The sequence below is a fragment of the Sorghum bicolor genome, chromosome 4 (genome assembly GCF_000003195.3).
Source record: "Sorghum bicolor cultivar BTx623 chromosome 4, Sorghum_bicolor_NCBIv3, whole genome shotgun sequence".
NCBI classification, from domain to species: domain Eukaryota; kingdom Viridiplantae; phylum Streptophyta; class Magnoliopsida; order Poales; family Poaceae; genus Sorghum; species Sorghum bicolor.
In genome coordinates this window covers 13869988-13892176 of record NC_012873.2, presented here as the reverse complement: position 1 = coordinate 13892176, position 22189 = coordinate 13869988, and the positions used below count along the sequence as shown (strand labels likewise).

General features: G+C 42.1%; 1 protein-coding gene across 3 annotated transcripts; it reads left to right on the top strand.

Annotated features, from left to right (window-relative positions):
* LOC8059097 lies at window positions 12950-17048 on the top strand. Of its 3 annotated transcripts, none has more exons than XR_002451719.1 (7): window positions 12950-13525; window positions 13612-13697; window positions 14292-14370; window positions 14501-14560; window positions 15037-15179; window positions 15753-15819; window positions 16491-16565. XR_002451719.1 is itself a non-coding variant. In XM_021458140.1 (7 exons), exons 1-7 carry the CDS (start codon window positions 13169-13171, stop codon window positions 16591-16593), a joined length of 900 nt encoding a protein of 299 aa, XP_021313815.1. In that variant the 5' UTR covers window positions 12953-13168; the 3' UTR covers window positions 16594-17048. The 3 variants fall into 3 exon arrangements, 2 of the variants coding, with proteins under 2 accessions (XP_021313815.1, XP_002453680.1); XM_021458140.1 differs by having other exon boundaries at window positions 12953-13525; window positions 15748-15819; window positions 16491-17048; XM_002453635.2 differs by having other exon boundaries at window positions 12956-13525; window positions 15055-15179; window positions 15748-15819; window positions 16491-17015.

Here is a 22189-nt window from a genome sequence, read left to right as displayed (position 1 = left end):
ATATGGACCTAGATATCGCTAGAGATCAAAGAAGAATGCAACTATCAGAATTGAAAGAATGGCGAGAGAAAGCATATCACAATTCGAAGATCTATAAAAGAGTTAAAAGGTGGCATGACAAGAGGATCAAGAAGAAGGAGTTCGCACCCGGAGATAAGGTATTACTTTTTAATTCCAGGGTGAAGCTTTTCGGGCATGGAAAACTCTGGAGTAAATGGGAAGGACCATTCAAGGTAATCAATTCATCATCCCATGGAGCTATCACACTTCAAAATAACGAAGGTACGTTAGTCAAGGTAAATGGTCAACGTATTAAATTATTGTTAGAGCCCAATAAAGAATTAGAAGAAATAGACACAATCCACTTTTACCTTCCCATGGAGAATTAGAGCCCAACCTTTTTATTCTGACGTTTTAGGGTCACACATATATTTTCCTAATAAATTTTGCATCTAGAAGCACGCTCGAGGAAGCGGGCCCACAGAGGGGCCAGGCATAGGGCGGGCGCCCAGCCCCTAACTCCTCTCGGTCCTGGTTTCCTCCGTTATGAAAAACACACTTATGGTAATCCGAATAATCCTTCAGATAGAAAGTTTCGTACTCCCGGCGATGGGAGTAACCCGAACAACCCCTATAGGCACTTTTTGACCCCCTATAAACAAACCCCTGACGTCAGTTTTCAAACACCAATCCACCCAAGCCTTCTCTTCTTCTTCTTCTTCAATTAGAGCTTGTTTAGTCCCTCGCTGCTCCAATGGCCGAAGAATTCCACGACGATTGGGAAGTCGTCCCCTTCAACCTCAACATGAAGCCTAAGGAAGACCCCGACGCCCGTGCTCTCGTCCCGGCCAACACAGAGCGACAGCTAGAAGCCATGCCATTACGCCAGCGCAGCTCCGCCCAATTCTACCATGCTCAACCAGTTCTCACCGCACCACCACAGCCCCTACTTCTCAAGGGACCATCAGCCAAGAAGGAGACCACCCTCAAGGTGCCAGCCGGCACGAGGATCCTTCCACCTAGACCCAATGAGAGGGTCGTTGGAGTCAAGACCAACCGGAGCGGCGAGATCAGCAACATCCGCTACACTACGGAGGAGGAGAGGCCTTACTTTGAAGGGATTAGAGCAGCCAAAGTCCGTTTCATCCCTCCAAAGTAGCCCCGAAGCACGCTGTCAATGCTTTTGAGACACCTCCTAAACGTCGCAAGACCATAGTAGATATTGATGAGGACGTTCGCAGGCTAGACAGGGTCATCATAGACCTATAGTCCTTGGTTAACTCTATCACTAGGCAGCTCTCTAACCACAACACCGTTATACTAGGCCTTAGGCATGATCTTGCTAGTGCCAACAAAAAGATCAGGGAGTTAGAGCACCGCTAAGTTATCTAGATTAGACCTTGAGGCAATGCATCTTAGTTATTTATCTTTATCTTTAAATTCAGTTTAGATCTATTATTAGTTTCAGTTTGCTACTAGTCATTTGTAATAAATGTCTCAAGATTAATAAAGAGTATTATTATTATTATTATTATTATTATTATTATTATTATTATTATTATTATTATTATTATTATTATTATTATTATTATTATTATTATTATTATTATTATTATTATTATTATTATTATTATTATTATTATGTCTTGTGTGTCTCTACTTTATTTTTGTGCAAGAAAGCAGAAAACAAGTATGGGGGAGATCCCTCGACATGCCAAACACACTTCGACTACACCACTCCACGATTCAGGTACATACTCTGTACACTTTATACATACACATATATCTTGGATTATGCAGAATATTGTCTCCGATATGATTAATTAAAAAGATTAAAATGTTTCTAATCATGATTAATCTCACTCTGTGATATTTCCTGAAAACTTGCAACTCATTTTAAAACCCTGTGCTGCTTAAGTCACTGTGGAATGTGAGATGGTAGAGTATGAGTACCTTATTCTTGATATCATTGTTGCTTGGAGAATTTATTTAAAAATTCTAGCTACCATCCTCAGTGTTTTATATGCCTGATAAGCCTGAAAATATTAATAATTATAAATGCTATCTGCTCTGTATTGAGTTTGTTCAAAATGAGTTAGACCCTTGTTGAGGGATTTATCATGCTCCTAAGATCAAGACATTTATTCAGAAAGATTCACTCTTCCGAAGTATTATTGCATTAGAGGCATGAGCTATGTAAAAATAAGGATATTTCGAGGAAATAAAAAGGAGCAAGTGCTCAATAACCTCGCAGAAAAAATGGACAAGTGTCCGGCAGTAGAATTAGGGGTACCTCGGTATCCACTTAAATGAAAAAAAGAGAGAAGAGAAAAGAAGAAAACGATAGCCCATGGTCCCTCTAATAAGCAATATGCCAATAAGAGTTGACAAGTTTTTAATTTCCAAAGTCTTTGATCTAAGAGTATGGCATTCCTCTCCTCGGATCCCGTTTTGATCAGGCAAAAAATGCAAAGTAAGTATGCTTGAGAATTTTTGCAAATTAAAACAGCCTGAGTGAGATATATAAAAGATAAATGAGTGACCTGAGAGCCTATGAGGATAAAGGTATGCAAAAACTCCAAGTGACAGGATTGGAAAGAAAGGACCTCTACTCTTAACCATATATTTTCCTGACTACAGTACACACTGAATTTTTTACACCATGCAGGTATGAAGAAAATGCTTTACAATGTTTTAACCCCAGATATTTTTTTTAACCATCCTTTTCTCGAGGACGAGTAAAAGCCTAAGTATGGGGGTATTTGTTGACGGTTCTTAAGTATCAATTTTAATTATCAAATAAACAAGGGAAATGACCAATATACAAACAACACCTAGAATTAGGGTTTGATCTGACAGAATTCTACGAGTTTTGTTGTTTATCTGTTTCTGCAGGGGGTTATCAGGAAATAAGGAAGAAAGGCCCACATGTCGGGATTACATAGAGATATCAACGCACCGCGCAATTTTCTACCAACTAGAAGACTCCAGAAGCCACGAGAACAAAGCAGAGACCGAACGGGGCCTGGCCCAGGGCGCCCGCCCTAGGGACCAAGGCGCCCGCCCCCCTTTGGACTCCAATCAGAACTCTTTTCGCGGACCAAGCTCCACCGACCTAAAGGATCAAGGATAACCGTTCAATCAATGTCGGTTTGATCCGACGGCCCACGTTCACCTGAGGGGACTATAAAACCAGACCCCCTGGCCCCTAGAGGAGACAAGTTCATCATAGAGTTGAGAGGTGCCCTCGAAGGATAACCTCTCCTCTAAATAGATTTTTTTAGGGCTTAGCATCCAATGTGAGTAGAATTAGATCTTCTAGTTTCTACTAGATTGAGAGAGATAGAGTGGAGGTGTAGATCGGAGGAAGCCCGGCCTGTCGGTGTCTACTCCGAGGTTGTACCTGCGGGATCAAGTTCTCCTAACCCGAAGCTTGCTCCTAGAATTCTTCAGTATTTAGACTTCTAAATTCTAGTAAGTTCTTGCTTTATTGTTCTTTGATTTATGAGTTTACTTTAATCTCTTCGCGTAGAGTTTAGAGTAATCATCTCTAGCGTAGACGTGGTGTTTGGGCTAGGATACTCATAGATATCCCCTGACTAGCTGGACCGTGGTAGTAGCGAGGAACGTGACATTTCCGAGTTACCTTTGCAAACCATATCTCGTTAGCAGGAAGGATAGGGTTTATAGGTGCGGGTTGAACATCCTCTGTGGTGTCTAGATTCCGTAAGCTTCCCCAACAGAATAGTAGATTATCCTTACCAAGGTTAGAAAGAGACTACGGTTGCAGTCTTCTCTATATATCACTCACATCGAGAAACATTCTTTGTAGCCTAAAGGTTAGTAGTAATAGACTGGGTTAGTCAGATGCACTCTTTCTCCTAGTGGTAAAAAAATAAATACGATACTCTGGATAACATCCCGGGTGAATTGCTCACCGATATCCGTGCGCTTGCGGATCAATTCCTTATTGCGTTCCCAAATATCAACAGGGTGTACAGTTCCCCAATAGAGATCGGCTGAGTCCTATTGCTCACGCCCGTGACGATCGAGTCATACTCAGGGTCGTTTAGCCCGGTGAGGATGTACGCTATGAGCTCATCATCTTCAATTCTTTTGTCGGCCGATGCCATGTCATCAGCCAAGCCCTTCATCTTCGTGAAGTACTCGTTCATGGTGGAGCTCCCCTTCGTCGCCATTGCCAGCGCCATACGTGTGGAGACCAGATGCGCACGGCTTTGAGAGGCGAACATCTCTTCGATGTGCGCCCATGCAGATGCCGACGTCACCTTTATGGAGACTTGTGCGGCGATGTCCCATCCAAGATTGAACAGGAGATAACTCAGGACCGTCTGGTCCTTTGCTCCCAGGACGAGTACTCCGGATTGGCCACCGGAGGATCACCTTCCTTCGCATCGGCCTTCGGCGAGAGGAACCAATCTGGAGCCGCCGCCGCCGGCTCGATGAAGCCGTCAAGTTGTGCCCCCTTGATGGCGGCTATGACTTGTACTTTCCAAAGCACATGGTTGCTGCGCGAGAATTTTTCTGCAGGTGGGATGAGGAAGACGCCGATGGCGGCTGCCTGCGCTGCGGAAGAAGCAAACGCCATGGATGTCCACTGGGACTATGAGGCTCTTGATACCATGTAAAATTAGGTTAACGAGGATGCCATTGCCAGCCCTCGGTTCCGTGTTAATATAGGCAAGGAGAACAGCCCTCCTGCGGTGGCGTACAAGAGGTTACAAAAACCATATCTCGGTTGGTTACAAAGAAACAATCTAGGCCTATAATTGTGGAACTACCATATACAAATGATCCTGTACTATATATATATATAGGAAATATCCTATTTTAACAAATGTCACTGCCTCAGTGGTGTGGAGAGCAATTTTCCTTTTGCAGGTTTGAAGGGCATTTTGAGGGGGGTTATAGGTCATCTCTACAAATGAAATTTTCTGGTTTTTAGAAAGACGAGAAATTCTAAGGCGACAGAGGTTTTCTGATGCACTGTTTTGTGTTGGAAAGGTCCCTAGAACTCTTTTTATGCAAACCACAGTACATACCTTATAAACACCATGCTCAAATGACTCATGTTGTTGGTAGCTGAAACCAATGAAATATATGCATGCCTTTCTAAACTAGGTGTCATTAAAAAAAATAAACTAGTTGATTGGTAAGGTTATAAGTTAGTCTTTTACTAGACTTCTTATTTGGCTCAAAAATTGCTCGAGTACCATGCACTTCAGGATGAGGGAGTAGCCATTTAAAAGAGGCACGTGCATAGGGCATCAAATATGAAATATGATCCGTGGTGGTACTGGTAGGTGTGTAGGCGTGTAACCACGTTCGTTAATCTATATCTATTAATAAAAAGATAAAATTTAAGGGTTTTTTTTCGTCCATCCATTCTTTTTGTCTAACTTTTCCTATCTACATCTGTTGACAAGGGAATTAGGACAGAGTTGTTTATCCGATAGAGAGTCAAAATAGAAGATTGTTGCTGCATTCTCCATATTAAAAAAAAAGGAGATACAGAGGCAAACCGAAACCAGGATAGAGTTGTTAGAGTGTGTTTGGTTCACGTTTTCAACTTGGCCTGGCTAGCCAACTAAACCAGGGTACCCCAAGCCTGGCTCTCGCAATGCAAGAGACAGTTGTTTAGTTGACTTGTCTTAGCTAAGCCTGGATTGCTTTGATCATGTTTGGTTGTCTGGTCAGCTTGAATATAGTCACCTCTTCCTTGTTCTGGTAGCTTCACCTCTTTGAGGCATTACATCGAACAGTTGGTGAGCGATGCTCTGCCTTGACGATGCTGCACAGACAAGCTCTGCCTCCGGCCATGGCTACCGATGCTGCAGATTTCCGCAGCGTGCGCCCCGACCAGCTTGCTGCTCACGACGAGCTCTGCTCCACCAGACCACGACGGCTCACCACCGCGGTATCCCGTGCGTGCAGGACGCCATGCCCGACACCGGAAGCAACCACCACCGCGGCATCCCGCGCGTGCAGGACGCCCATGGCGCGTTCCCAGATGCCCAGATCGGCATCCTGCAGCAGCAGCAACAGGACGTGGAGGAAGAGGAGGACCTCGGCACCGCTGACACGGCCACCGTGCGGGTGCTGCACGGGCAGCTCCTCCTGGACAGTGGTGTGACAACGCCGACGCCGAGCTCGACGGGGGAGCTGGTTGCAAGCGTCGTCATGTGCCAGCGGAGCTGTAGACGAGCGTGGATTTGGAGGTGGGGGCGGCCGTCGGAGTCCGGTGGTGGTTGCCGGCTTGGAAGGAGGGATTCAGAGTCCACTGTCGGAGTTTCTCCCACCGACCGCTTGACGAACTCCGATGGCGGCGTGGTGTCCCTCCACACACCTTGCTCCAGGCACGGCCGTCGGAGTCCTAGGCGCGGGCCAGATCTGGAGCTTGCCGCTCAGTGCGATGGGGGGAGGAGGAGGAGGAGGCTCGTCGGTCGGTGGGGTGGAGGAGGAGGAGGGCTCATCGGGCGGTGGGGTGGAGGAGGAGGAGGAGGGCTTGCCAGGCGGTGGGGTGGTGGTGGAGGAGGATTCGTCGGCCGAAGTCGAAGGGAGAGAAGAAGACCGAAGGTGATGGTAACCGTCACTCACCCTGGCCAAGCCAGGCTCCGCGAGAACGCCCGAATCGAGCGTTTCCGGGAAACCATCTAATTGGTACAGAATGGGCTTGGACAAGCCTGACTACCAGCCCAAACAGGGAACCAAACAAGTCTAAGTTGTATTATGGAAGCCTGGCTAGAGCCTAGAGCAGGGAACTAAACACACCCTTATTTGACAGAGAGTCTAAATAGAAGATCGTCGTTGCATGCTAGCAAGCAACTTAGTGTCAAGTGCAGTCTGGCTTTGTAGGATTGAATCCTTAACTTTTATTTAATTATTAATAAATAAATATTTTGACCATAAAATATTAATGTAGTTTTGATAAGGAATAAAATTTATTTTATGAGTCCATATCAAAAGGAAATGTGGAAGCAAGCAACTTAGCATCAAATGCATATGGATTGAACCCTTATCTTTTTTTTAATTATTAATAAACAAATGTTTTGACCACAAATTGTTAATGTAGTTTTGATAAGGAATAAAATTTATTTTTATTAGAATTTAAATAAGTGATCCAACTAATCAACCTGTGAACTAAAATTTTTAAGTAGTTCTAAGGTAACCAAAATAAATCTATCTCTAAGCCATATGCATATAATAATGTGATTCTCGACGTGGGCTACTATAAGAAAATTAAGAGAGATCTCTATTATAGTCATGAATGGATAGATCAATTCTTGCCACAAAACCCATTACCTACTTTGATCAGGTAATAGAATTACATATTTTTATAGGTCTTTAATAAAAATCATGTACGTAGAGATGTAAGTCTATCAACACAGTGATAGTATAAAAATTAAAGTTATAATATATTTATGACTAACTAATTTTATGCCTTACAACGAAAAAAATATCTACTAAAATTATATTTTTAATTCAAAACAGATTTAACATGATACTATTATATTATTGCTAATATTAACTTATAACGCATTCTGAGATGACATTATTATTATAAAATAAACTATACCTCATTATTCTAAATTCTAATAGGAAGTGAACAAAAAATAAGTATGTAACATTCTCATTTTTCTTTAAGGTTTAATAGGTCTTTTCTCTCTCGTTGCAACGTGCGGCCATATTTGCTAGTCATCTATAAACCATTGCTTGGTTCTAATAAAAATTCATGTGTTAGAAACAGTAGCACAAATTTAAGTTACCAAAACTGTGTGCTGAAGCCCTTCAATACCTAATAAAATCTAGCATTTTCCTTAACCTGATTCACCGTGATAAGTCCCCAACTTCATATGCTGCCCATGCTTCACCGTCATGCACTCATGCAGTACAAGTGACTTGCTTCCAACGACCGAGTATGATTAGACTTTTAGAAAAATAATAATATTAACATTTGTATCTTCAATTATCTACAATAAAAATATATTTTATAATTAACTTAATCATATTTAGTATGCATCAAAAAAGTTGTAGCTTACGTAAGTTAGGTGGTAATAATAATGAGTATATTTTGGTGGTAGTGAGTACTAACCATAAAAGATTAGTATCTTTTCATCCCACTGGCTTCTTACAACTACTAGTAGCGTGCCCGTGCTAACGCTACGGTAATTTTTGGTTGTGCAAGTTAGAACCACCTAAATATAGCACAAGCTAGGTACTCCCACAAATTACATTCCAATGGTTTTCTTTATAGATAATCACATTGTAACTACACTAATTACAATACGACTACATGTATAATTGGAACTTGCCATGAATCCTGACCTAAGGAGTGGAAACAACCACCACCGCATCAACATCACATGTAGCATTAGCATACTGCATACTTAATAAATAAATATGTGGTAAATAAATACATTGTGTCTTTTAAAATTAATTTCTTGGAAGAAAACAAAGAAAAAAATTTAGGAGTCAGTTTGCACATCGTTTCTAATATACTCCCTCCATCCCAAATTGTAAGTCATTACAAGAATCTTGGAGAGTCAAACTATCATAAGTTTGACCAAATTTATATGATAAAATAATAATAATAATAATGATACCGACTAAGTATCATTATATTATTTCTTAATTATATTTTCATCGTATGCTCACCTTATGTTACAAATCTTAGTATTTCTCTCTATAATTTTGGTCAAACATGAAAATGATTTGACTCTCCAAGATTCTTGGAATGACTTACAATTTGGAATGAAGAAAGTAATTTACATATGAGGTTATGAATTCAAAACATGAGACTATAATAATTTTTTTACACACAAAAATCTCATCTCTTGGATGTGTTCCAATATTTTCCATTGAGTATGAAACTCGACCTGCACCCACACAAAAATCTCATCTCTTGGATGTGTTCCAATATTTTCCATTGAGTATGAAACTCGACCTGCACCCAAACCTTTTGTGAGTCTTGTCTATTAGTAACACAACAAATCTTGTCTTTAAGGTGGAATGTTAGCACTCTTGGATGATCTTGACTCAAATGATCATTAATAGGTAAGAGGGATATTGCTAATCTGTTGATCGAGTATCACGCTGGTTCGACCTGCCACATGAAGTGAAGTGCAATGTAAGGAACCCAACCACGTTGACACCTCGGTGACGACAGGGCACCGCCCCGCAACTCCCTTCGCCGACCATGCCCCCTCCTTTGGATCCCCGACGACGAGCTCCTCCGGATTCCAACCGCGCCCCTGCTCACCCATTCCCCAGCCATGCCCTGTTAAAGTCCTCAACATACGTGACCGCCTCGCCCCATGTTGATGTCATTTAATCATGGCATTTTTTATGAACAAGGCAAGCCTTCCAAGGAAAAATGTGAAAATGATATAATTTGTGTTAACCTTTTCATCGTTTGAGATATTAGTTGAATTGACTTGTAGCTATGAGATCCACAAAAAAACTAAAAGAAGGTTCATGCCAGTTTCTTGTGTTTCAACAATATTTCAAAGGTCGCAGAAAGGAGCTGCAGTCACCCCTACTGAATCTACTGGTTGCTTCAATCTCTCACTCTTCTCTTCTAGATAAGTTCCTTCTTTTTCAGAACTATGAACAATGAAAATGAAAGTACATTGATCAGGTCATAAAATACAAGACAATGCCAACCAGATTTTAAAATGGCCAGTTCTCTCGTTAAACTAAATATCAAGATCACCTTGAAATAGTTGAGCAAAAACATAAAAAACAGAGCTTACCAGGGGCAGAGCATGTTGCACCAAATAATTGTTATTTGCAGCTCATTATGGTTGAATCTTTCCCTAATATATAATTATGAAAATTTCAGTCCACCATATTTTTATATGTCCGCCAGTCTGAAGATTAATTAAATGATGCTCCTCTCGTTCGGATCTGGTTTCCTATTATTTTTAGCTCTTTTTTTTCTGTTTATGGCACGAGGACTCCTAGTCTAATTGGGTTAGGCGAAAAAAAGGAAAGTTATGGGCTGAATCTAACTTCGAAGCCTAACATGAGTTTAAACCAATTTTAGACCGAAACAAGCGAATGGTTGGGCTCGACCAAAATCCAAAATGACCAGAAATTTTGCCTTTCTATTATTAGAGAAGAAGAAGAAGGAAGTACAAATTAGGACTTCGATTTTTCTTTTGCCTCCGATTGACATCTAACTAAATAAAGAAAGCGGAGCAAAATAAAGAACATAATTCTTATCCTTTTCTATTTGACTATTAAGAGTTCTATTTAGAATACTTAGGATGTGGGGAATCTATTTATATTAGGACTCCTACTCCATATTGGTTTAGACGCAAGTTATTCTAACTCGTATGAGCATGAGTCCAGATAAAAGAAACTCCCCACCGTTAGGAAGACAGACAAAAAAATGGATGGACGAAAAAAAAGCCTAGAATTTTGCCTCTTTATTTTTAGGTTTATATATATAGTGGTGCCATGTCAGATTATTAATTAAAATAGTAAAATAATGCAAACAAAAATTATTACTGATCTAACTTATTTGTTGCAAGGCATGCGTAAAAGCAAATCACTTGACAGCCAATTCGCAGAAAGCAGGATCACCAACACATTTAGAGTCGTATCATCTCAATTGAACTCCACCGTACAGTTTAGGCAAGACCAAAAGGTAGCCATTCAAACATAACTGTTTAATCCAAGATCATAACGTTACATGATGTCCAACAGGCTCTACTAATGTCCAGCGTGCTTTGTCATCAGGTTGTAGTTCATGGATGCATTTGGTTTCTGAATTTTTTTCCCGAGATTTGGTTCTGAAAAATAGGAGTTACCGTGTTTCGAAACCAGGCTCGTTGGCGTCTGTGGTGCGGCCATGCGGGCGAGCAAGGGGCGTTGAAGCCTCGGTGACGATACAAACAATACTGAGCATTAGATTGCGTTGAAGCCTATCAGAAAGATACGTGAGCCATTGATTTAAATGTTGCTGCATTTCTGGGGACATATTTTGGAGTGTACGGAGGAAAAATCATGACTGTAGGGATCAAAATTGTGGGTGAACTTAGTATAATTTCAATGGTCCATCATAGTATAGACTAGTATAGTGCCCGTGCTAACGCTATGACAATATTCAAATTTGCAAATTATAACTGAAATATATTTAAATTAAAACAAACCAAATTTCATTGCAGAAAAGGCAATATAAGTGTTCCAGGTAAGAAAGAACCATTATCCATGCCAATGATAGGGGCAAAACAATCCTGACAATTATGCAAGCATCTTCCATATATGGGGACTATTATGCTACAACAATCTACTATGGGCACACTCCTAACTTCCTAAGAAAAGTAAGGTCATCAATAATATAATTTTATTTCAGCTATATCCTCTGGTTAATTTTATCCCCTTCCAAAGATTGCAAAGAACAATTGTGCGCACATTCGTCATCAGCACTGCAATTTAAGACAGACGAATCACTTATTAGCCACACTCTTGGAAGGAGAGGAATCAAGAAGGGCAAAATGCCAGCAAATTAGGGTTCAGCCTAGTGGAATTAAAATAATTGAAAAATTTTGCTGTGGGGCACTCGGATTATGCAAAATTGGTTTTGGGACACTGAAACCATTTTTCTTTGCTGTGGAACATTATTTTCTTTGCTGTAGGACACTAGACGGTGTGTTACAGCTAATATTTTTTTCTCCAGTGTCCCACGACTAATTTCGACAATTGTTAGTGTCCTGTAGCAAAAATCATCAGCTAGAGAAATGCATATCCGGCCATTGTTCAAGCAAATTTACAAATTAGTCATGACAAAGGATTAACAAAAATAGGGAGAAAATTGCAACATAATTAAATCATATATCTTGTTCAAGTCCAGAAAACTTCACCGTGTTGCAGGTAATAATGAGTATATTTTGGTGGTAGTGAGTACTAACCATAAAAGATTAGTATTATTTTCCAATCATCTTTTCATCCCACTGGCTTCCTAAAACTATTGTTAGATCATTCAAACAAGGAAAAAGTCTATTTTTCCTCTCTCAACTTTTGCTAACGTCTATTTTCTCTCTCCGAACTCTAAAATTAGGTAAATCATCTCCCTCAACTTTTGAAATAGTGTGTTTTACTTCCCTTGCCCAGTTATAAGCGGTTTTAAAGGCAGTTTTGTCTTATTTATTTATTTTGATTGAATCTTTAAAAAATTATAGTAAATAACTAAAAAAATCATAAAATAAAAAATCTAGTTTTGTTGGACTCTACATGACACAGTGAATATATAATATGGTATGTTTTAGTATAAAGTTTTTGCTGTAAATTTTGATCTATTCTTTTCTGTAATTAATTGGAATAATTTATAACTGCAGTTTCTATAGTTCAATTGTGATAAAATTTTATAGTGACCTAATTATTGTATGATTGAACTGTAGTAAAAATTTCATACTCATTTTTTCTGGAATACGCAGGAGAGCTGCGTATCATTGCATTAAGATATGAGAGAAAAAATTTTATCATAATTGGATTATAGAAACTGCAGTTATGAATTATTTCAATTAATTACAAAAAATAATAGATCAAAATCTATAGCAAAAAAATTATACTAAAGCATACCATACGTTCACTGAAATAAAATTAGTTTTTCTATTTTATGATTTTTTTATGATTTACTATAATTTTTAAAGATTCAGCCAAAATAAAAAGAAAGAAAAAGGCAAAAACCACTTTCAAAACTATTTATAACGAAGAAAGTGAGGTAAATGCACAGTTTCAAAAAGTTAAAGGAGGTGGTTTGCTTGATTTTGAAGTTTAGAGAAAAAACGAACTTTCGCAAAAGTTAAGAAAAAAAAGTGGATTTTTTTTTTCATTCAAACAAAGAAATATGTCAAGTGCCCAAAGCTCTAATCCAGCCCATCATAACCTAGCTAATCTAAGCAAAGATGTTCAAACCCATCGAGAATTTCTTGTGCGTCGGAGGATACCCAAAACGAAACGTCTCCGTGTCCGTGAGCATCCACACCTCCACTCAGCGCACCAGTTATTGCTGCACTAGCCAGTAGCCTGCCGAGTGCCGACGACTCGCCGGCGTGCGGTGCGGCGCCCTCGTTGCAAGCAAAGCAAGCGCAGGCGCAGTACAAACAGCAGGAGCACCTCATCGCACGCAGAGGGACCAGATATGCTCTCTGCGCTCCTCGGCGGCTACCTGACCGCCTACCCGCCGCCGCCTCTCCCACCCGCAACAGCAGCAGCACCAAGCCCGAGCGCGCGTCTCCCGGCTCCCTTCCCTGCTCGCCTCAGGCACGCGTCCCTCCACGTCGCCCGACGGCGCGCGGCGGGGGCGGGGGAGGCGCTGAGCGCGTCAACCGCCTCGGAGGGCGACGACGAGTACGAAGCGGCGGCGGCGCTGCAGGAGGAAGGGTTCCCGAGCTGGACGGGCGGCGGCGAGGAGGAGGAGGAGGACTACGACCACGACCCCGAAATCGGAGACATTATGGGGGACTATTTCGACGACCCCAAGAAGGCCCAAACCCGCGTGGGCTCCCCTGTCTCTTCTCTTCTTCGTTCTGACGAATGCACAATTTGGTGTTTGCTTTACGCCCTGTGCTCGCTCTCGTGCAGATGGAGGATAGGATAAGAAAGAAGCGCCACAAGATCGTGCAAACCAAGACCGGCTCGCCCAACCCCATGAAGGTCGTCTTCAACAAGTAATGTGCTCCTCTGATGCTGCCATATATTTGTACAGTGTGCAAAATGCAGTTAGCTAGATAGGACTAGTTTATACTTATACTGTGCAGTTTGAACTGACGAGTCTCCAAATTTTCATTTACAAAATTGGCCTCCTAAATAGATCTGTCAGTGTTAAATTCTTTTACTATATTTTTTGATAATGGAATAGAAGTATCACAGTCTCCACTCCAAGTGAAGTGATTCTTTAGCCGTTCATTATTACAATTGCTGCACTCGAAGCAAAAGCAAGCTCATAGGTGAAAAATAGCGACCCAACACCTTTAAAATAGTCTATGTGTACTTGACCAGCAAAAACCTCTATCGTGGTGACCTCCAAAGCCACTTCTGAGCATGATTCTTTTACAGTATATTGTTAACCATGATCTCATGAAAAGTACTTCTGAGCACGAGCCCAATGTCGTATGTGAGATGTTGGATCAACTATTGGTGAAAAATCACAAAGTTTAGATCTCGAGTACCTTATAATGTTCAATGAAGAAGTCAAACTATTGACAACCATTTTGAGATCTTTCTTGATTGCTTAATGGAGTTTTGCTGGTTTCCTATTCTAGATTTGACTTCTCCAATTCATATATATGGTTCGAGTTCTACAATGCTCTGTTGCCAAAAGATGTTACCTTAATTTCTGATGTGAGTTCTTTCTCTTTATTTTTTCCCAACAGGAAGTATTTTCCACACTTATAAAAGAAGCATAGTATGTATCAAATCTATACGCATGTTTGCTCATGATGTTGCAACTTCCCTTTTATTGTGCTTGCAGTCTCTGCGATCGTGGCATATAGTTGGCCGTCTTGGTGGCTGCAATTCTATGAATATGCAGGTATAATGGTTGGACCACATTTATGCTGTCTGAGGCCTTGTTCAGTTCGCAAAAATTTTCAGATTTGACACTGTAGCACTTTCGTTTTTATTTGACAAACATTGTCCAATTATAAAGTAATTAGACTTAAAAGATTCGTCAAGCGATTTACATATGAACTGTGCAATTAATTTTTGTTTTCATGTATATTTAATGCACCATGCATGTGCCACAAGATTTGATGTGATGGGGAATCTTGAAAATTTTTGGGAACTAAACAAGGCCTGAATGTCATTTTGGACAACCTTTTTTTGTTTTCTTGTCACGTCTTTCAAATGTAGTAAGGAAACAAAGTGGTTGAAATGATACTAGTCAGGGTAACATAATCCTTCCATTAGTAAGAATGTAAAACTCTGACCTCCATTCTTTTCTTCAAAATGTTGGTAAGTTAAATGATTTGATCAAACTTCTATGCTTTGAACTAAGGGCTTCAAAAGTTCTTGTTTATTTTACAGTTATCGCAGTTGCCTTTAGATTGTAAAAGGCCAACTTATGATGCTCTTGAAGGAGCTAACGTCACTCCGACGTCCTTTTACAACATTGGTGATCTTGAGATTCAAGATAATCTAGCACGAGTATGGTGTGTAATATTTCTCTTCTAAGCTGGCTTTACAAACTGTAGACTGTAACCTTTTTATGTTGTCATGTGAATTATCGTAACTCATTGAACTAGGTCTCATCCATTTCCCGGTCCTCAAATTATTGATTACTATCATCTGTTCTCACATCATTCTGGATTACAAACACTAACTGTTTGGGTTGACAAGCTTATGAAAAATACCATAAATACGAAAAGAGATTTATCACATTCTAGACTCTCTGTATTCTAATATTCATGACATAAGTTCCATCAATGTGGGTTTAATCATGAAAAATCATTTTTAGGTGATTTATGAATTTGTGGTGCAGTAAGCCTGCTGGACCACTTTGGCTAAAAAAAATACTGACTACCATTTAATACTAGTACACTGCAATCCTATGGCTTTCTAGAAAGCTGTAGCTCTATCCATGCAATTGTATCTTTTTGCACCATGTATGTTCGAAAAAATATTTATTCCAGAGAAAATATGCAGATGCATACCTTTTCAATTTCTAATCACATTGATTTAACCCATGACTCTTTATTTTCATATTATTAACTTGCCCAGGGTAGACATTGGCATTCATGAGCCATTGCTTTTGGACATCCTGCTTAATGCCTTAACAACGATAAGTTCAGAGTAAGAACCAGACTTTTGAATTGTCAATATTTTGGTAATTTATTTACTTGTATTATGTTATTTCTGCTCATCAGGATCTGGTTTCTAACATATGGTGCACTTCTATATTTATATCTTGCTCTGGTTTTCTGTTTGGCGCCTCTAAAAATTAAAAGTATGTGATGTGGCACAACTTGAGTCCACTGCAACCTGTCCCACAGGAATGCAGTATGTTTTGCCGAACTGCCATGTTTGTGAGCCCTGTGTTCCACAGCTTATACACTTTTCTTCTGTTATAGGAGGAGAAACAAACTGTACGTTTTATTTTAACTGAAGGGAAGTAGTAACTACTGATTTGGAATGTAATCCTTGCTAGAAAGGTGTTCCTGTAGTAGGGCAAGATTGGGCTTGTGGGGTTTGGCACACCATTATGGAGGAGCACACTTTTTTATTGCCTCATCATAACTCAACATAGTGTTGTACTGTTGTTACTCATGAAAAATAATATGCGAGCTGCCTCTTATCTTAATGCCTCATTTGTTCCAGATTAATTGTGTCTATGGGTGTGTGGGGGGGGGGGGAGGGGGGGGGGGGGTCCAAGCTGACACTACTTAGTGCTTACTGTATTTGGTCATGTTAATTTGTTATCATACTCCTGTGTCTCATCCGTTCTTCTGTTTGATTTTTTACAGTCATGTTGGTATTAAGCAAGTACAGTTTGGAGGGTTAGAGTTTTTGAACTGGAGTGAGGACTTGAAAACAGAAGAAGTTGGATATAGTGTGTGCAAAATCTAAAATAGCACGATCCTGAGATTTGCATAAGCAGCTACTGTTTTAGCTAAAACGCAAATACAGCATCTGGTTCCAGAACGTAGGGTTTCAACCACCTTGATCCTGCAAATGAGAAGAAAAATGGTGACAACACAATGGATGAAAAGTTGATGTCCAAGCATATGAACTTCTGAAAAGAGGTTGCGGTCCTTACAGGACTCTGCAAGCTACTCATCATTGGTAATCCTTTTGGATGCATGTAATATCCCAGGTCCTCTGATGTACAACGTCTGGATTGTTACTCCACAATCTGACACTAGCTGGTAGGTGAAAACTTGTAAAATTATGTTTTCTTAGGGCTTGTTTGGTACAGCTCAGTTTCACTGCAAATGAGAACAAAAATGGTGAGAACACAGTAGTTGAAAACCTGTTGCGGTTTGCGTTTATCGATATGCATAAATATAGTTCTTGTGAAACAATTGTTCAATGTGCAAATACAGTAGATTCATGTGATTATGCTAAACTGAAGTACATACAAACTGAAAATACAATAGATTCATGGGCCGAGTCCAATAGCAGGCACTGAGAGCAAGGGAGAAGGCAAGTCAGGGGAAGGAAACTGGTGCTGGCAACCATGGAGGAAGCGGCGGCTGTGGTTCTGGACGAGTGTGGGTTCAGTGGGGCGCTCATTGCGCGGCTGCGCGCAGAGTGGAGGCTGTTGTGGAGCGTCGTGGACACAGGGAAGGGGCAGCACGGTGGCGGCTATCAAGAATTGTACTCCCTCAGTATCGCAAACAAAGTCATAACGACACGGTTTTTAAAGTCCAACTTTGACTCTTTATTTTTTATAAAAAATATTTATTAAAAAATGATATATATATATATAGACACCCATAAAGAAAGTACTTTTCAAGACAAGTCTATTCATATGTTTTTCATATTTTTAAATTTAATAATTTAAAAGTTATTCATAATTTATATTTCTAAAGTTTGACTTAAACTTTGTTCAAAACGACTTTCTTTATAGGTACAGAGGGAGTATTTTATTATTATTATTGAGTTGCTATCTCAGAATTGTAGATGGAAAGGGCGACGGCATTCGGTGAGGCAAAGGCGAGATGCCGAGACTAGTGGGGAAACAATATCTAGTACATAGTTTTATAAGTGAAGGAGTTAAATAGACAACCAATCAAAAGTTGAGAGGTTTATATAGAGTTTTTTTTCAAAGTTTGATGAGGGATCAGATGATAAAACTGCTAGTTTATGGCGAGACTATAGAATGTCACCTATCATAACCAACATTTGACGGGGCATGTGCTTGTGGCATCATGCAACTGTCAAGATAGTACCAGCAACGCCTCTGCTAGTGGTAAGTTAGGGTTTGGCCGTCTCCCTCGGTTCTAGATCTCGACGATTGAAAGGTCCAAATGGCTAGAGGGGGGTGAATAACCTATTTAAAATTTCTACAAACTTCACTAAGCAAGTGAGTTAGTAAAACAAATGGCGAAGCAACTCTAGCTCTAGCTCAACTAAGCTATGCTAGCCACCTATACAAACTAGTACAAAGCTAAACACTAAAACACAATAACAAGAGAAGGCTAGCTACACTCCCAAACAAGAAGACTAAACTAAACAAGCTAAACAACAAGCAAGGTATACAAGTAAGTAAAGGAGTGGAGAGTGATTGTCATACCAACGTTGTAGAGTAGAGATATAACCAACCAACCAACGTTGTAGAGTAGAGATATAACCAACCAATCACTCACAATCACAATCACAATAGATAATCCTCGGCAAGAGATGACACAAGATTTTTTACCGAGGTTCACTTGCTTCCCGGCAAGCTACTCCTCGTTGTGGTGATACACCCACTTTGAAAGGATCAAGATGCCCAAGAGGGGGGGTGAATTGGGCTTCTCTAAAAATTTAAGCAACCTATAACCTCCAATTCAACCCCTTGTGCCTAGTGTGACTAGAGAGCTACCGGATAAAAGTTTTGCAACCTAGTTCCAATCCTATTTTAGCATGGCAATTCTAAGAATGTAAAAACACAAAGTAATTGCACAAAGTAAATGCTAGAAAGTAAAGGAGTAGTGGAAGAAAGTGCTCGACGATGTTTTGCCGAGGTATCAGAGAGTCGCCACTCTCCACTAGTCCTCGTTGGAGCACCCGCGCAAGGGTCTTGCTCCCCCTTGGTCCATGCAAGGACCAAGTGCCCTCTACGAGCTGATTCTTCGACACTCCGTCGCGGTGAATCGCCCAAAACCGCTCACAAGCTTGACACGAGCCACCCACAAGAACTCCGGGCGGTCTTCGTACCTCCAATCACCACCGAACCGTCTAGGTGATGGCGATCACCAAGAGTAACAAGCAAAGAACTGTCACTTGACCCAAACAAGGCACTAGAGAGTGGTGGATGCACACTTAACTCTTGGAATTCAACTAGAGAAGGATTCTCACAAGAAATCTCTCAAATCTCAATCCTCTCTAGGCTCTTGCTACTCTCTTGCTCCACAACAAGTTTCTCAGATGTTCAAATGGGCAAGAGAGCTCTCATGGACGAGGTGGAGGAATATAAATACACCCCACGAAGTCCAAGGGTCGGCCAACCATTTTCCACAGAAAACGGGGTCACCGGACGCTGTTGATGTTGCACCGGACGCTCTGCACCGAGTGTCCGGTGACACTTCAACAGCTAACTATACTGTCTCTGACACGTCACCGGACGCTACTTCCCAGCGTCCGGTGCTCCGGGGATTTTTTTCAACCTCCCTGAGTTTAAGACCGGACGCTACCCGTCGCGTCCGGTGCTCGGGGAGAGTTTACAAACTCTCTGGGTATGGGACCGGACGCTACTCGGTGAGTCCGGTGCTAGCGTTCGGTGCCTAACCCTAGGCACCACATCCTCCAACGGCTAAGTGACCTCACCGGACGCACTCACAGAGCGTCCGGTGCAGCGTCCGGTGCCTACTTAGGCACCCTAACTTCATCGAAACGCGACCGTTCCAAAACAAAGTTGGTTCCTCTCAATCTAAGGACTATCTCTGAGCTACCTAGTGCTAGGTTTACCAAGTGTGCACCACACCTAAACCTAAAGCCTTGCCTAAGTCAAGCTACTAGATTAAAGCCCCTCTTAATAGTACAGTCAAAGGAAAACAAAGTCCTAAACTACTCTAAGTGCCCTTCTTCACCATATGGCACTTAGACCTAGTCTAGTCTTGACGATGTCCATCCATCCTTTGAAAACCAAAACGATTTCCACTATTAAGTAGGCATGTACGTCCCTATTCATCGAGTACCTATTACCATGACCTCACTAATGACTTTGCCTCTGCAAAACACACGTTAGTCACAGTAATCAACATTGTCATTAATCACCGAAATCATTAGGGGCCTAGATGCTCTTTCAATCTCCCCCTTTTTGGTGATTGATGACAATAACCTCGAGTATGAAAGAGAATGAGGTTTTCAAATGACTTGGTTTCTATAAGCATGAGACAATAAGAACAAAAGGATTAGGCATGCTTATATCAACCAAGTCTACCATCCTGCATCCAAATATGTGAGATGTATACAACAGGATATCAACACATATGGCTCATAGTACATCGGAGTAAAAACGCGGAAGCAAAGTAATATGAGCCAAACACATGACATAAAGATATCACAGATGGGCATAAGTCATGTCTCACGATCATAAAAGTATCTCACAAGAGTATCTCACACAAATGCAATGCATAAACGTAAATATGATGCATGGAGTAGCACACAAAATAATCAAAGAGCCCCCACTAGCTAGCCCTAGCTCCCCCTGACTGACATACTCTCACTCTCTCCCCCTTTGGCATCAAGCGCCAAAAACCTCAGACGACAGAGGTGGAGGCGGAGCAGTGGAGTCCCTCGGCACGGCCTGAAACTGTGCTGCGTTGTCTGATCCATTGGCCGTCGAGTCGGAGGAGATAGAGTGACCCTCTGAAGCTGCATGTGCTGGAGAAGCGGTCTGGGTTGGCTCTATGGGCTCTGAAGCTGTCACGGGCTGTGCTGGCTGCTCAAGTCCTGCTGACGAGGCTGGCACGGACTCTGTCGCTGTAGCTGACGTCTCTGGTACAGTAGAGAAAGGGGCAAGCTGCTCAGATGAAGCTACTGACGACAACAGACACTCAATAGTGGTAAATGGGACCGTAAAGGCTGCAGGATCCTGTAGGGGTGAGGGAGTAGGGTCACCAGTCAGAGCACTGTAGGAGAAACTGATGTGCTGGCCTGCCGACGTATCCAACACAAGCTGTGACGCTGTCGCTGACTGAGGTGTAAAACCAGAACGTAGAGGCGTGAACTGAGGCACCTGCTCAAAGCCAGAAGAGATGGCACCCTGAGAAACCTGGTGCTGTGGTGTCGAGAATGGCTGACTCTGAGCAGGGAGCTGGAGCGGCGGCTGGGACTGACTCTGTGGCACTGGGGTAGGAGGCCTGACTGACGAAGTGCCTCGGAGCTGTATCTAAGGAAGCTGAATCCCTGAGGCGGCCATAAGAGCGGCCATCATCGTCGTCTGCTGAGCCTGGAATGCAAGCTGCTGCTCTTGGAAGGTCAGAAGCTATCTCTGGAGCTCGTCCTGCCTAGCCTACATGGCTACATTGATGGTAGCCTGATCCCTGTCTCTCCTAGCCTGCTCCTCAGCTGCCCTCCGCTGGTCGGCTCTCATCCCCTCTAGAATAGGAAGCAGAGCGGGGTCTGAAGCACTAGAGGAACCTCCTGCCTCGTGGTCGTGCGGCCTCGGAGGAAGTTCTGGCACTGGAAGACGATAATCATCGTCTGAGCTGTCTGAAGCGAAGTCAAACTCCTCCTGAGCCCTAGCGTCTACAAACGCCCCAATGGCGATATCCTGCTCCTCCTTAGTCTCTAGGACTGCTCCTAAACTGCGAGTGCCCCTAGGAGAAGGTGGAGGCACTTGGCCACGTGGTGCTCGAGGAGGTGGTGGAGCTCTAAGGTCGTGATGCACTCTCAGCATCTGCCGGAAGTCATAGTGAGGGAACACTGTGTCGAAGTCTGTCAGCTCTCTCTGCAAGTGAGCTGGGAGAGGCTCTGGCCTAGCACAAAGTATGAGCAGTGTGATCTAGTGTGCGTATGGCAGCTGACGACGACCCCTGAAGCTCTCTGAAATCATGTCCTCAATCTCTGACACTATCAAATCCCATAAATCAAACGGTGTCTTCAAGATCAGGTGAGCTACCAACCACTGCTGAATCCTGGTGAAGCCGTCTCTGTAGCCTGTCCTGGGAAAGAGCGTCTTCCTCAACACAAAGTCAAGGATCCTGGCTGGGCGAGTCAAGTCTCCCACTGTCCTGCTGGAGCCCTCTCCAAAAGGCCTACGGAAACAGGGAGTCACAAGGTCAACCGGTGATAGAGCACCACTGTGAGGACGTCGAGGGGGCTCAAAGTTCCCGTAGCACAGCTGGTGGATCCTGGTAGGAGAAGCGGCCAAACCAAGCACCTCTCTGGCCCTCCGAGTTGTCACTCTGTAGTCTGTGTCTGCCAGTGCGTAGTGGATGTAGCTATGGTCTGGTGAAACCCACACTGAGGCATAGAACTCCCTGACCCACTCCTCACAATAAGTACCAGGTAA